Raw genomic sequence first — 16,181 nt, 5'->3', positions numbered from 1 at the left:
CAACTACTGACTTGACCCTATGTCAGCCTGCATCTGTCGTCTCAAAGTGAGTTGGGAACACGATTCACCAACCTTTAACTTCCCCGCACCAGACTCGTGAGATCAAAGTTATTTTCTTTTCTTCTTTTGATTATTTGCCCCTTGTGACCTGACGTTCATTCTGTAGCTTCTACACTAATACACACATACATCTGTACAACGAAGATTAAATCAATGATCGTTTGTCTCTATTGACATTCCTTGTCTGGTTTAACAGACTGCTTTCTTCAACTGTGTGCTTCAATGTATTGCTTCATCACGCCTGAGTAGACTCTGCGTCGAAATGTGTCCTCAGTGGAAGTTTGAACAAGCTACTGCCATTCTGTGGTCAACATGACAGTTGATTATTGACTGATCTTGTATTGTTTGGTCAAAATGACAGTTGAGTATTGACTGATCTTGTATTGTTTGGTCAAAATGACAGTTGATTATTGACTGATCTTGTATTGTTTGGTCAAAATGACAGTTGATTATTGGCTGATCTTGTATTGTTTGGTCAAAATGACAGTTGAGTATTGACTGATCTTGTATTGTTTGGTCAAAATGACAGTTGAGTATTGACTGATCTTGTATTGTTTGGTCAAAATGACAGTTGAGTATTGACTGATCTTGTATTGTTTGGTCAAAATGACAGTTGAGTATTGACTGATTTTGTATTGTTTGGTCAAAATGACAGTTGAGTATTTACTGATCTTGTATTGTTTGGTCAAAATGACAGTTGAGTATTGACTGATCTTGTATTGTTTGGTCAAAATGACAGTTGAGTATTGACTGATCTTGTATTGTTTGGTCTGCAGGGCCTGTTTCGCTGAGCCATTTTAGCGCTGAGACGATCGTAACGCCTACATTGTAACATTGACTTAAAGCAGGCGTAGCGCTAAGATCGCCTTAGAGAACGGGGCCTGGCAAAGCCAAGTGGTAAGGTGCACTCGGCTTCACTCAGGTTTGTCCGCTACCTACATGACACTTCAGGGAAGCAATGGGGTAGTGATATTGTATGAATAACGCTAGATCTCACCACCCTATCCATTTTGGTCGCTTCTTGTGGCAAGCAATAGAGCTCTCGGAACCTATCTTAGGGACATGTTCGTTCTATCACAAATCGTCAGGAGCACATTCTGAGGAACTCTCAAACAGTGATAATAACATTAACTGGGAATCAGGGTCGGAGTTAGACCTCGCAGAAATGTATTTTCGTTGAGAAAAGGAGTAATATTGGTCACAGATTCGGGTAATAGTCTTCTATCGATTTGACTCACAAGAGAGACACACACTGGCGTTCTAAATTCTTTGTAGAGCCGATGTTTCCGTAATGACATTTAAATGACGCCGTAAATTTCAAAATGTTGAAATAAACTCGAACAAAAAAAGGCTTCCATCGATGGTTCATTAAAGTCTTTGTTATTCATGTTTATTGGAGCAGCTAAAGTGGCTATCAACGTGTGATAAAGAGGATATTTCAGCTATGAACCTCATGCTCGTGTTCACTGTTATTACTGAGCCCAAGGAATGTATTTCCCTGAATGCTCTTCGCTTATTGCGTATTTCAGTTATATGTATCGACACACAATGGGAAGGAGCTGTCGGGTAGCCTAGAGGTTATTGCTGGAATATTGCTAAAAGCGGCGTAAAACCATACTCACTCTCACAAGGGGATCCTTGTTTACCCATGATACTCCATGGGGAACCAAACCTTTGTTGTTTTTTTTGTTTAACGTCGCACTCAGCAATATTCCAGCCACATAGCGGCGGTCTGTAAATAATCTAGACTGGACCAGACGATCTAGTGATTCATGTCATAGCCTGACCACCCGATCCTGTTAGTCGCAATTGTATGCCATTGGTTTGGTTTGTTTTTGGTTTTTTTTGTGTTTAATCAAGCACCCAGCAATATTTCTGCTATGTGACGAAGGTCTGTAAATAATCGAATCTGGACCAGACAATCCAATGATTAACATGAACATCGATTCACGAAATTGAGATACGATAACATGCACCAATCAAGTCCCGACCACCCGAATCTGTTAGTCGTCCCTTGCGACGAGCATGGGCTGCTGAAGACCTATTCTAACCCGGATCTTCACGGGGCGAACCAAACCTACATCCGGTTGGTTCACTTCTGATGTAGATCCGGGGTAGAATAGGTCTTCAGCAACCCATGCTTGCCGTAAAAGGCGACTATGCTTATCGTAAGAGGCGACTAACGGGATCGCGTGGTCAGGCTCGCTGACTTGACTGATGCATGTCATCGATCTCAATTGCGTGGATCGATGCTCATAATGTCAATCTCTGGATCGCCCGGTCTGGATTACAGGCCATCGTCATATAGCTGGAATATTGCCGAGTGCGGCGTTAAACAACAAACAATGGAATGGACCGCCTCCGTGGTTTAGTGGTAGAGCGCCCGGGGCGGGGGGGGTTTGATCCCTCGCCGCGTCATACCAATACACTTTGAAAGATGGTACTACTAGTTACCCTGCCTATCGTTCGACATTAAGGGGCTAAATTAGGACTGGTCAGCTCGGAGTCTGTATATTGTGTCAGAGTGGGATCCATGTTAAACTACGTCATGGTATCTCAGTGGACTAGCACTATAAAATCGGCATCTGTCCAGACTAATACAAGCACACACACATACACACGAGCGCGCATGCACTTCGCTGTATAAGTACAATAATCTTGGACGCGACATAAAGCCTCTCTTCATCGCGCCGGCATGGAATGACCAATTCACTTGGAAAATCAGAGCCTCTAATGTAGTTTGATAGTGAAGAATGTTACACGAGTGACCCATCCACCTTTACAACCGTGGAATACTACACTCTGTGTATTCTAAGTTCGAACGAGGCTCCATACAGACACACAAGAAGCTATTTATCTGAACAAGCTAGGAATAGGACTATCTGGTAACACTGTTAAATCGAGCGTTAGAGAAACCGATACTGGCTTTTGTGAGTAGAATATTTAAGGTATGACACATTCATATGCAGAGTAAAAATGGCCAAGTTTACAGTGCGAGAAAAGTTCTTAATCACTGGTAATACAGTACTTCATGTCTTTAATAATCTGTTGCGTGATTATTAGGTTTTCTGGTCAGTTAAGGCAGTTTCAAATGTCAGAAGCTTGCAAATGTGTTAGTTGAAATAGAACAAACTGTAAAATGTTCATATTTATATACTTTGTTTGATGTTATCTAACCCTCGGGAATATTCCAGCTATATGACGGCGGTCTGTAAATAATCTAGTTTGGACCAGACAATCCAGAGATTAATATCATGAGCATCGATCTACGCACTTGGAATACAAAGACATGCATCAACCAACTCCGTGAGGCTGACCACACTATCCCATTAGTCAGGCTGTTACGGCAAGTATGGGTTGCTGAAGACCTATTCTAACCCGGATCTCCATGGGTCTACAATTTGTATACATACGTATCGCCGGTTTCGTGGTATTTTCATACAAGTTTCTAAGGGTGTGTTTGTGTTAGACTCAGCAATATCACAGCTATATCCACGCCGTCGGGTACGTTTACACGCCATCTGCAGTCACCGAACTTGACCATCCGATCCCCGAAGTAAACTTTTAAGACCATCATTGACTGTAAGTGAGCAACTTTAACCCGGAATCTCCAAGGGTACTTGCTTCTAAGGTTGCAACCGTTTGTATACAGAAACTCTCGTTTCCTGGGTAGATAGTCATAGATTACAGAAGGCAGGCTTTTTCTCTTGTGGGAAAGAGACAACTGGCAGCGACTACTAAGTAATGTGAGCCCAAATGGGGTTTAATGTGGCGTTCAAAGCTATTGCAACGTAGGTACATGCATGTGTGTGTGCGTGTGTGCGTGCGTGCGTGCGAGCATGTATATGGCTGCGTGTCCTGGCGCCAATGCCTGTTTTATAGTGCTAAACCAGTGACATACCATGCCATACTTCAACAAGAATACTCCACTCTGACACAGAATACTGACTTGGAACCAATCAATCTTGTTTTAGTCCCTTTTATGCGAAGCGGCAGGCAGGAAACTTGTACACTCGTCTGTGAACGCCACTGCTGAGGATCGAACCACCGACCTTCCGCTTCCTGAGCTTAAACTCTATCTACTGGACCAAAGAGACAGTCGCTACAAGATATTGCATTCTTCAATATTCCAGCTGTGCGAAGGAAGCCTGTAAATATTCGTGTCTGGATCAGACCTTAAGTGATTGACATCATGCAACCCGCATCTTTAGGGTTTACTACTAGTATGGTTTTACTCTGCTGTTAGCACTATTCCACTAATCGATGGTGGACAGGAGCAATATCAGGATCGGGATATTTGCGACAAGAATGCTGTGGGCCTCTTAGCAAACAATGAAACAGTTGTTACAAAGCTCAGGTAGAATTACTGAAAATAATTTCACATTTATCCGTGTTGTTTTGAGTAATATAAAAAAATGCTTTGTTTTCAAACTGATAATGTCATTTTGACAAAAATCGTCCTGTGATTGCTGTCAGAAGCAGATTCATACGAACCATACATAACTAACCTCATGGAGGTTGAGAACAACAAGGCACACGGTGGTTTGACACATTTTATACCCATATATCACAGAGTATTGAAAGACATTGTACAGATACATGTCACACATGCACTCCCTGCTCAGTGCTGACTTGCACAAACCGATCTCAGCACTCCAATAGTTAGACTATGTTAAAGTACAGGTGTTACATAGGTCTCAGAGCTAAAACCATTAATGTCAAGTGGTCCAAGGCAAGTATTATGTAATGTTCATATGCGACCAAGTAAAGCAAGATACAAAACTATAACAAACAGCTGGTGATAGCATCTAATTAGTATGATCAATCTTGATTAACAATTTTCAAACTGGATTGATTAATACACTATACAGCTTCTATCACAAACAAATATAACTATCTGATAACGTAGAAACAAGTGTTATAAAATCTTAACAAATACCTCAAAAGAGTTAGCCATTTAGCTAGGTCTCCTTTCTTCAGAAATGTATATTTAAATCCAACTAACAACTAACTTCAGGATGAGGCTATACTGAGTGTCTCCATGGCAACTTCCTGGTCATCTTCGGTGGAAAATGACCATAGCTCCGATAACATTTATTCCCACACTTGTAGCCCCAGTATCCCTTTGTGGACTGAGCCCTGTTGCACAAAGTCATCTTAGTGCTATGAAGCTTATGCTAAAGTATGGGAGTTATGATTACCTTAGTGCTAATATAGCTTTGAGCAATAGACCCCTGAAATCACAGTGGACTAACAAGCTTGCAGCTAGAATAATGTGCAAATCTTAATGAACATACACCCTGAATAAATATTGAACTCAGAAACGAAATGTCATATCGATATGTACAAGTGAATGACAGAGTATGATTTCACACCATTTGTAGCAATATTCCAGCAATATCAGGTCGGGCTACACCAGAAATGGGCTTCACACATAGTAGTTATGTGGGGAATTGAACCCAGGTCTTTGGCGTTGCGAGCGAATGCTCTAACCACTAGGCTACCCCACTGCCTGATATGTACAAGAATATGTGGGTTTCTGCTGTGAGTCTTCACTGTATCTGTTCGGAATGGCACAGAGATTGTTTACAAGCGCAGAGATTATAGTCAATGCTGAGGTACTCCAGGAACAGCGGGTCAGTCGAGCTCGTCCATCAGACAGTCTGTGATGCCCCTCTCCAGCTCCCTCTTGTGGACAACATGGGCATTCTTGAGCACGCTTGCCCTGGTGTGGAACCTCATACCGCCCTGTAACCGTGAAGGATAACAACGTATTAATGATGGAGATGAAAACAACAAACACGCACAACTCTTTGACATCCCTGTCATAAGACGAGTCAATTAACAATTGCAAAGATTACCTACAACACTGCAGGCATAATACATGTTGAGACTAGTGGTAAGTGAGTGAGTATGGTTTTACGCTGCTTTTAGCAATATTCCAGCAATATCATGGCGGGAGACACCAGAAATAGGCTTCACACATCGTACCCATGTCGGGATTCGAACCCGGGTCTTCGACGTGACAAGCAAAAGCTTTAACCACTTGGCTACCCGACCGCCCCATTGAGACTAGTAAGTTACATTCAGTCTGAAAGTGGGGTGAGGAAAAACTGGCTTAACAATTGGGTTAATAAATATTGCACTTGTATAGCGGTGTACATGCACAAGTGTGTGTTTGTGCTTGTACTAGTCCGGACAGTGCCGGTTATAAAGTGCTAGGCCTCTGAGATACCATGTCAGAGTTGAACATGGACACGCCGCTCAGACACAGTATACTGACTCCAAGCCAACCAGTCCTCGTTGAAGCTCCTTACAGATTAGCGTCAGGCAGGATAACAATGAAAAACATTTTTTCATGACACGAACAGGGATCAAACCACCACCCTCCCTCTCTCCTGGTAAACGCTCTATCCACTGGACCACAGAGGTTGTCTACTCGAATGTGATATCAAGAGATATTGGAGCACCACTGAAAAGCTAACACTATCATATGTAGTGCAAAAAACACTACTATATTGAGTTTACATTCTTACCACTGGTATCTTTCTGCGGGTGATAACACCATCGCCGACATGGACGTCATGGAGGTTGCCGTAGGTGGAGCAAGTCAGTTTCAGTCTCTTGGTCGGTGGCCCCGTCATGTTGTACCCACTGCCACCAACCTGTACACCGTCATCGATGCCGGAGTCTTCGGACAGCGACTCCCACACAGATGGAAGATCTGTCCTGGGATTCAGGTTCTCCTTGCTGACCGCCAGACCCTGAGGACACGGGGTACCGCTGGACACTGGGTGTCTATCTGATGGGTTGAGCTGCAGCTTCCTCTTGCCGCCTTGACTTGGACTCTGCTGTACCCATGACGACCCAGGAAGTATGGTCCGGGTGTGGATGGCCTTCAGAGCATCCCTCAGTCGACATTTGGCCAACCAGCACTGCACTCCTGACACATACATGAGGAACAATTTGTAACAATGCCCTCAACTATCAAATAAAACAAATTCAAGGGGAACAGATATTATACACTGTTTCAAAGTTGCTGCCAAAAATAGATGACAGATTCCTTTGATTAGTTTTCAAAAATTAGCTGCTGACTTGTCTCAACAAACAGGTCAAAGTACTAAAAGCTCCTGAGGACCAGTTGAAACAATTTGAATCACAAAGCTGTCACCAGAGCACAAACTGACATCCAGTTGAGAAAAAATACATGTTGTGTTTTACCTCTTTGAGGTATATATACTCTTGTAACAAGCAAATGAGATCCACCACTAAGTCTACACTATCAAAACAGTTAATTAATCACTTATCTACAGATTAATCAGGCCCATGGCATCAACCACTTGGCACTGAATATTAATTAAAAATCCTAATTAGCAAGTGCTTTGTCTTTCTTCAACAAGCAAGGCATTACTTCGTTACCAAGTTGCCTTTTGTTGCAATTGAATGCATTAAATTAACACTTAATGCATGCCACTGTATTTGTTTAACAGTAAACATATTATATGTCAATGCATGTCATTTTATATAGCCGTATTTATATACATGTTCAGGGTAATCCTATTCAAATGTATGGCCAGAATAGGATTACCCTGAACATGTATATAAATACGGCTATATAAAATGGCATGCAATCGGATTACCCTGAATAGGATTACCCTGAAGATGTATACATAACCAGATTGTGCCAAAGCCTTTTGAGTCTGCTTGTGACTTGACCAGTAGATCTTAGTGTATGGATATTATTAGCAAGACTTACTAGTCCATAATATATTTAACAAGACTCTGGTTTTGGACTCATGGCTAAAGTAACAAACTGCATAACAACAGATTAATTAAGAAAAATAAGAATTATAGAAATTTACACTTGTCAGAGGGGTACACAAAGGATGTGATCTAGACTACAAGTTGTAAGACTTCCATTTTGTGGAAGCCTCCGTGGCTGAGTAGGTTAGATAGCTAACTTTGTGTGCTGGCGATTAAGTGCCTCACTCTGGCAGTGTGGGATTGAATTCCGAATGGGACTCAACCAGAAAAAAAAGTATTAGAATTTGTACTTTACTTAAAAAGTGTTGAACACACAATGCCATTTAGAAAGTGGTCAAATGTTGTGATCTTATATTTGGGATAACACATTCTCAGTAAAGTATAGATTCTAGTACTTTTGGGAGTTGAGTCCCGTCTGGTGAATAATGAGAAAGTGTTATCCCAAATATAAGATAAATATATGTAACGCCAATTTCCACATTGGATCTGCTCAGAGGCGCTTTTGCATGAGTCTGGTGGTCAAAGAGAGAGTTCAGTGAGGATTATAGATCAGATCAAATAGGTTATTAACGGTCCCTTAAACTGGTTAATAACATTGCAACCCTGCTATGTCCTGATAACTGTGGTTTTGTATGTACTCTAACTGCAGTTCCCTATAAATGTGTTTGTTTTATCCACTAAGTTCTACCCTTGGGAGGCCTGTGGTCTGACTAGATTGCACAAGGCACATGTGGCCAAGTGGTCAAAGGTGTCACAATTTACAGTGCAGAGTTGCCTCCCCTTGGCATACTGGAAACCTATGATTGTGGGTTCAAATCCCAGTTTGAACTGATTATGTTAACGGTCAGCTCCATGCCCTTACTCATTGGTTTTATCATTAAATAAGTTTTGCAATGATGTTTAAAACTATAATAACTGTTAGAAAAACAAAAGTTATAATAACTGGTAGTTATTCATAAATTAGACTTAAACACAAATTTAAAAAAAATTAAAATATCCTTGCAATGTTCTAAATCGACAAAATGTTGAACCATAAATACCATGTTACATAAACCAAAACATTTCAATAATATTCTCTGTTGAAACAATGTTTAATCTAACAGTAATGCTATGTAGGCTATGACATAATGTTGGGTGTCAATGTGCCAATGTAAACAAGCCTTAATCCCCATTATCCAACAAGTAAACATTACTCTTAAACATCATTGTCTACAAAATGTAATTACCTCTGTATTCAATAAGTCTAGGCTGCACCCTAATTAACAAGGGTTAATCATCTAAAACAACTGTTTAGTGTCAAATGTCAAATGATATTTAATTGTCATCACACATCTGAAGGTTCCAAACACTTCCAAACCTTATAACATTGATCTAAATGTGATCCCAAATATTGTTGTCAACTTAACCAAACAAAAGGTAGTACCCACATGCATGTAAACTAACATAAATATCTGTCATATCTGTTTTCTCGCCTTTCTAGGAACATGCTCGGTCCCTGGGTAGTCTATTTTTTGCTCGCCTTTGTTGTTAATTTTTGTTAGCTATGAATACACAATTCCATTTAGAAAGTGGTCAAATATAACAAATGTTATGTTTGAGATAACACCTTCTTAGTAAAGTACAGATTCTGGTACTTTTTGGGGTTGAGTGAGTCCTATCCTGGATTTGAACCCTAACTCTCACACACAAAGTATGTGATCTAGACTACCAGTTGTCAGAGTTTCATTTTTGTGGAAGCCTCGGTGGCTGAGTGGGTTAGATCGCTGACTTTGTGTGCTGGCGGTTAGGTGCCTCACTCTGGCAGAGTGGGTTCGAATCCTGGACGGGACTCACCCCCCAGAGTGTGAGTGAGTGAGTTGGGTTTAACACCGCTTTTAACAGTAGTCCAGTTATATCATACCGTGTCAGCTTAATTTCGGAGGAAAGCCTGAAGTAATGCAGGTCTTAGACGTTTACCACTTCGGTGAAACCCACGAGCACGGGTATGGTGCTGACAAACCTAGAAACATAATTGGGCCATACCTCACCCCCAGAAAACACATCAAGCTGACAAGCAGTGATATAACTGAAAAACTGTTTAAAGCCACATAAAACAACTCACTCACTCACTCCAGACTGCACCGAAACACACAAGTGAATGTCAGGTGAGTTAAATTGGGACAGTAATCTAGTAAGGGAACATTTGAAAGAGTATATGGTTAATGATCAACAGTGCAATATTCCATCTAAAATGTCACGAGGTATGAAATGGAATTCCAATTATTACACACACACGTACATGACTCACATTAACCCTATCAAGGCAACAAGGTGTCTGTGATGCACTCAAGTCTTTGATGCCAGGTCAGCGGAAGACATACGGATGTCTGGAGAAATCCATGCCACATTCCTAACTACAGAATCAATCTAATTTAAATTATATATACATGTAGCTAACTAAAGCTTCCAAGAACATGCGAATACTTGAAGATAATGCATTCAATTTTTAATTAATTTACAGGTCTGAAATTTGATTTGCATGTGGTTGACAAAGCAATATTTTGGTTGATCAGTTCCAATTTGTGGCGCTTGCATGTCTTCATTCATTCATTAGTAGGGAGGTAATGGTACACTGTCACGCTACGATATGGATCACTCCATGCTTGCCACAGAGGGTGACATTCTCCATCACAAAAGGGAAGGAAGAATTGCACAACTGAAACTATTCAGTCAATGTGGGGTAAATTCAAGTATGTGGAATAAGATCTCTCAAACATGCAATCAAAATAAAGCATTTTTCAACAGATTTTGGACCATGTTTTTTTTAAAAAAATTTTTTTTATTATTCCACTTTTTTTGTCGTACAGCATTTCATACATATTAATGTTCATACTGCGATTTTTGACCATGTTACTATAACTTAGCACTGAGGCAGAACAAGGATTTTGAAAAAGTGGTTGCACACTTTGAAATAAAACCACTTGGAGGGACTGACACAGGTTGAAAAAAGCAACCCCTCTCTGCAAACGACAGTGATGTGTATATTCTTGTAACAATATTTAACCCCACAGTGTACAGTGTTCCCATTTACCAGTAATTACCAGTAAAATTAGGCTTGGACCGGTGCTTCATGTGACTGCCACTCCCTGTGGACCGGCAAATAAAGTATCTCATAAATCTTTGTTGTTGAACAAGCCATCAGCGATACTCATGAAAGACAGCTTGTCTGTTACCATTAGGGTTTCCCCTTGTCTAGTTTTAGTGCACGAAATTAACAATTTCCCATTGCATTGAGGCTAAATATATATTTGTAGTGACTTAGTCTCAAAAAAGAAGAGAGAAATTGTGAGAATTTTGAGTGAATGACGTGTTAATCTAACTAAGTTACTTCACAGATCACATCATTGGAGTGAACATGATGTTGAAAAAACAAGAAAGAAGTGAGCAAAGCTCACATACCCCCCGTTATCCCCGCTGGTCAACAACAAATAGTAAATAGTTTGTTAATTAATGAAATATACCTGTTGCTATAAGTCAGAGAAACTGCCCTTTCCTTTGTAACCCCATGAGGATGAATTATGTTTGAAATGAACACATGTTTTTCAATCTAGTGTGGGATAATCAATGCTTAGCATGTTTCTTAATGTATCCATGGAAACGGCAAAAATTAAAAAATTCAGAATTTTCAAACTAGCAAAAGGCACGAGTACTCATTGTGGTAAATGTGTGTAGAAAGTTTGGTGAAGCTAGGGTGCATGGTTAAAAAGTTATGGGCCGTACAAAAGCTCGGACGGAAGGATGGACGGACGGAACGCTATGTACCCCCGATTTACTTCGTAAACGAGGGTATAATAAAGACCAGGTAATTTTGATACGTTTTTTACTTGTTGAAAGTTGGGACTGACAAAAATTAGGGGGGACTGGTAATTTTTTAGAGTTTCAAAAACCAGTAGGAACACGGAATGTATTGTTTATAAATCCCTGTAATAAATAAGAATATTGGGTGGGGTGTAAAAACGTCGCGGTTAAAGATTGTTTCACTTAATAAAACGTACGTGCATGTGCAGCTGCTTGTACTAGTCCAGACTTCATAGCACTAGCCCACTGAGATACCATTTAACATGGATACCCCACTCAGACACAGTGTGCCGACTCCCGAGTAGACCAGTCCTTGCTTTATCCCCTTAATGCAGCACACCAGGCAGGGCAACAACAAGAACCAATTTTAACATCTTTAACAAACCATGCAATGGGGTATGGTGACACACAATCAACCAAATCCCCAATCCGCCTCAGACACCTCTAACAGCCAGCATCGGTTACTGGGACATGTTACCTGGAATACCACAGGTGGTCCACATTGGAAGCTAAGGGGAAACAATCCTGTGTTGTATCAGTTCAGTCTAGCTCAGTCCAGTGTGTGGGATAGTAATGGTATCACGGAGTCAACAATGATCTTCATTCCAAAGGTCATGTGCTTGAGTGAGTGAGTGTGGTTTTACGCCGCTTTTAGCAATATTCCAGTAATATCACGGCAGGGGACACCAGAATGGGCTTCACACATTGTACTCATGTCTTTGTATTTGAACAACCAATGGCTATATTGTGATATTTTACGAGTGCTTCTTAAATGTTGTATCCTGGTTTGTGTGAATACAATCACTATTTCAGATTTGGTATTTACTAGTGTGTACATACTGTGCATATAGGAAAACATCTTTCGCTTACAGGTCAGGATTTTATGGGTTCATCTGTCAGATAACAAGAGTATAACTACTTTAGTTTCAGCACAATGGCAACATATTCTGCGTTGCTTTGTAGATTTTAACAACTCTAAAAGGTTAGCTGTTATGATGTTGCATTCATTACTCTAAAGCTCTCAAGCTGATCATCTAGCCTCTCAACAAGATCTCACCTCTCTTTATACAGCAGGGTGCTGTTGTAGAAAACAGTGTTAGCACTACGACTGTTGTAAGTCTATGTTTGGGTAAGGGAGTTCACGATCACCTCAGCGCTAAGCACCCAGGAAAACAAGATCTCACCTCTCTGTATACAGCAGAGTGCTGTTGTACAAAACAGTGTTAGCACTACGACTGTTGTAAGTCTATGTTTGGGTAAGAGAGTTCACGATCACCTCAGCGCTAAGCACCCAGGAAAACAAGATCTCACCTCTCTGTATACAGCAGGCAGCCATGTGTTGTCGAGCACGACACCTCCGCTCGGTGTACATCTTCCAGGCAGCCCAGATGACCCTCACAGCCTGCATCCTCCTCCTCTGCCTCCACTCCAGGTATCTCCGCCAGGCCCTCTGGAGGGTCATGGCGTATCTGGCTCGGAGGACATTCCGTGCTGCCTCCAGGGCCTCAAACTGCAACAAAACGTACCAAACGATACCACCATGTCAGAATGTTTTCTTTTTATAGATTGTTGTTTAACACAGCACTCAGCAATATTCCGGCTACATGACGGCGGTCCAGAATTAATTGAGTCCAGACCAGACAATCCAGTAATTGACATCATGAGCATCGATCCACGCAATAGGGATACGATGACATGCATCAACCAAGTCGGCGAGTCTGACCACCCGATCCCGTTAGTCGCCTCTTACGACAAGCTTAGTCGCCTTTTACGGCAAGCCTGGGTTGCTGAAGACCTATTCCACCCCGGATCTTCACAGGCCCCAAGTCAGAATGATGAGATCTGATTGGTCCATGTGATAAAATACTGTGTAACCCCCCTTGGAAGGAAATCAACTTCTCAGTGGGTGAATAAATCCCTTATACCCCGCCACAAACAAGACAGGCTGCACATGGATTACTGAGAGGCAGAATAAATCCCTTCGACCCCGTTTCTAAGCAAATGTCTGTACGCTTTTTCCAAGTCAGCGAAAGTCACATGACATAGCACAAGCTAACCTCCGCTCAAAGGACCACCTCTTTTCTATCAATTTTGAATTTGTTTTAATTCTTTTACAATGTCATATTAGAATATGTCGGTCAGATAGATTCGTTGTAACAGCATCACTCGAGGTATAAAGTCTTACACAGGACACATAAAACCTCATGTACCTTGAGTGATCCTCCTACAACTTAGAATATTGTCGTGTGTATAATGCCAACCATTTTCTCCCAGATACAACCGTGAAGGTGAGGTGAGGTGAAATGGGGTTTAATGTCGCGTCCAAGATTATTGCATTTATATAGCGACGTGCATTTACGTGTGTATGTTTGTGTGGCTGCTTGTACTAGTCTGGACTGATGCCGATTTATAGTGCTAGCTCACTGAGATACCATGCCGCAGTTTAACATGAATTACCCACTCAGACACAATATACTGACTCCAAGCTGACCAGTCCTTGTTTAGCCCCTTAATGCCGAGTGCCTGACAGGGTAAAAACAAGTACCATCTTTTAACGTCTTTTGGTATGATGCGGTCGGGGATCGAACCCCGCTCACCGGGCGGACACTCTACCACTAGACCATGGAGGCGGTCTACAACCGTGAAGAGGTGGGAGCACTATATATAGATGATTGTAGACAGTTTTTCCATACTGAGGTACACCAGACAGTTCTGTTATTACACTATCAGGTACTATGATAATATTAACTTCTGCTCAACGAAAAATACAAGAATAAAAAGGAATACAACTGATATTATCATGTTTAGAAACCTATTATGGCAAAATTTACATTTTGCTCACTTCACCTGAAGCGATGCAATGATGTTTTTGATTGCATATTATACACAGGATAGTATTTTTTATTGAAACTTGCATGGTTATACTCCGAGCACATTATACACAGGAAAATATTATAGTAGCATAACGCAACAAACATTACCAATGCAGCTTCATTGTGAGACAAAATATATGTGTAATTTGTAAATGTCAGAGCAATATTCCAGCTTTATGATGATGGCCTGTAAATAATCAAGCTTGGACCAGACAATTCAGTGACTGATATTGTGAGCAACGATCTACTTCGTCGGGGTATGATAACATGCTATCAACCAAGCTGCCGAGCCTGACCCATTTGGTCGCCTGTTATAACCAGCATAGGTAGCTGGGGACCAATTCTAACCTAGAATCCCCACATGGCTGGGAAGACTTTGAAACAAATCAGCAGTGATACCTGTTGCTGCAGCAAGAAGATCTTATTCTTTCCAAACTGATCTCGAACTCCACCATTTTGAACAAACTGAGGCCCAAGGACTCGAGACAGAACAACTGCACAACACTTGCGGGTGTGGTCAAGACTGGACAATCCTGAAAATGGGTAGGTATAATATGTTATCTCAGATGTAGGTCTCTGTTTCATTAACACTGAGACTCCAACTCCAACTAGGGCCACACTTTTATAATTTGATGTTTCACGCATTTATTCCAGTTTCTTCACACAAGCTCGGTCGAAGTAAAAACAAAAATAAATGTCAATTATTTATTTATATGATAGTCATTCTGACCTGAAACAAAAAATATAAAATGTGTCGCCTAGAGGATATAAGGAATATCTGGGATGCATAGCGCGGAAAATTAGTTTCAATACTTTTTAAAAAAAAAAAAAAGTGATCAGCATTACAACGATTGCCTGTATTCTCTTAAAATTAAATCAGGTTTTACTTTGCATTGCCCAGCTCCCTAAATTCCTGACCTTGACAAGCAATTATGTAACAATGCCTTGATTTTTTTTGGACAAATGTATGTGTCCTTACTGGCTTACATATTGTCACAATGTATTGTCTCAAGCTCCTCACAGTGAAAGCACTTTGCAGAGATCTATCTATGCCACCAGTCACAGCTCCCAGCCAACAACCATGCGTGGACACTTATGTTTCACAGTGGTGACTTTTATTCCAGCTATATAAGTGACTGGTCAAGGTCATTCATGACCAACTCGTGTTATTCCAGGACAAGCCGAATAACAACTCGTGTCCCTCTCATGGCCATTTTTGCAACCAGGTTACGTCTTAGTGCAAACGGGGATACCTAAAACAATTGTCAAACTAGTTGCGTAATGGTTCACATATATTTCCCCATATATTATATATGTTTCAGATGCAATTTACAGCACATCTGAACATCCGGAATTATACAGTATGATTAAGCACATTTAACTGTGTCTTGGGTATATTTTTAGATGCAAGACATGTAAAAAATAAATTATTTCTGAGGGATTCTTTGACGAGGAACTTGAAATCATACGCGCATTCTGATTGGTTTGTCGTATTTTCGCACATAACATTCATCGATAGGGGGACGAGTCTTCTTGCAGGTAACCGAAAGGGGCGAGTGGTGACGAATGTGGTGAAGGTCTGAATCTGGCACTACACATGCATACGTTTTTACACGCTTGTTAGGTCCCCATTCTGTTTGGTACTCG

At 41.0% G+C, this 16,181-nt stretch overlaps 1 protein-coding gene across 1 annotated transcript in view; it reads right to left on the bottom strand.

Moving 5' to 3' along the window:
• Window positions 1–5,103: 5,103 nt before the first annotated feature.
• LOC139472375 (unconventional myosin-XIX-like) overlaps window positions 5,104–16,181 on the bottom strand; it is a 36,763-nt gene continuing 25,685 nt past the window's right edge. Inside the window, exons 23-26 of the mRNA XM_071254846.1 lie at window positions 14,934–15,067; window positions 12,973–13,171; window positions 6,597–7,003; window positions 5,104–5,808 (exon numbers count right to left, since the gene is read on the bottom strand). Coding sequence (XP_071110947.1) covers window positions 5,698–5,808; window positions 6,597–7,003; window positions 12,973–13,171; window positions 14,934–15,067 — 851 coding nt within the window. The 3' untranslated portion in view covers window positions 5,104–5,697. The remainder of the gene's footprint in view (window positions 5,809–6,596; window positions 7,004–12,972; window positions 13,172–14,933; window positions 15,068–16,181) is intronic.

The sequence above is a fragment of the Haliotis cracherodii genome, unplaced genomic scaffold (genome assembly GCF_022045235.1).
Source record: "Haliotis cracherodii isolate W230 unplaced genomic scaffold, xgHalCrac1.p SCAF_24, whole genome shotgun sequence".
Classification (NCBI taxonomy): domain Eukaryota; kingdom Metazoa; phylum Mollusca; class Gastropoda; order Lepetellida; family Haliotidae; genus Haliotis; species Haliotis cracherodii.
This window is presented reverse-complemented; position numbering and strand designations above follow the sequence as displayed.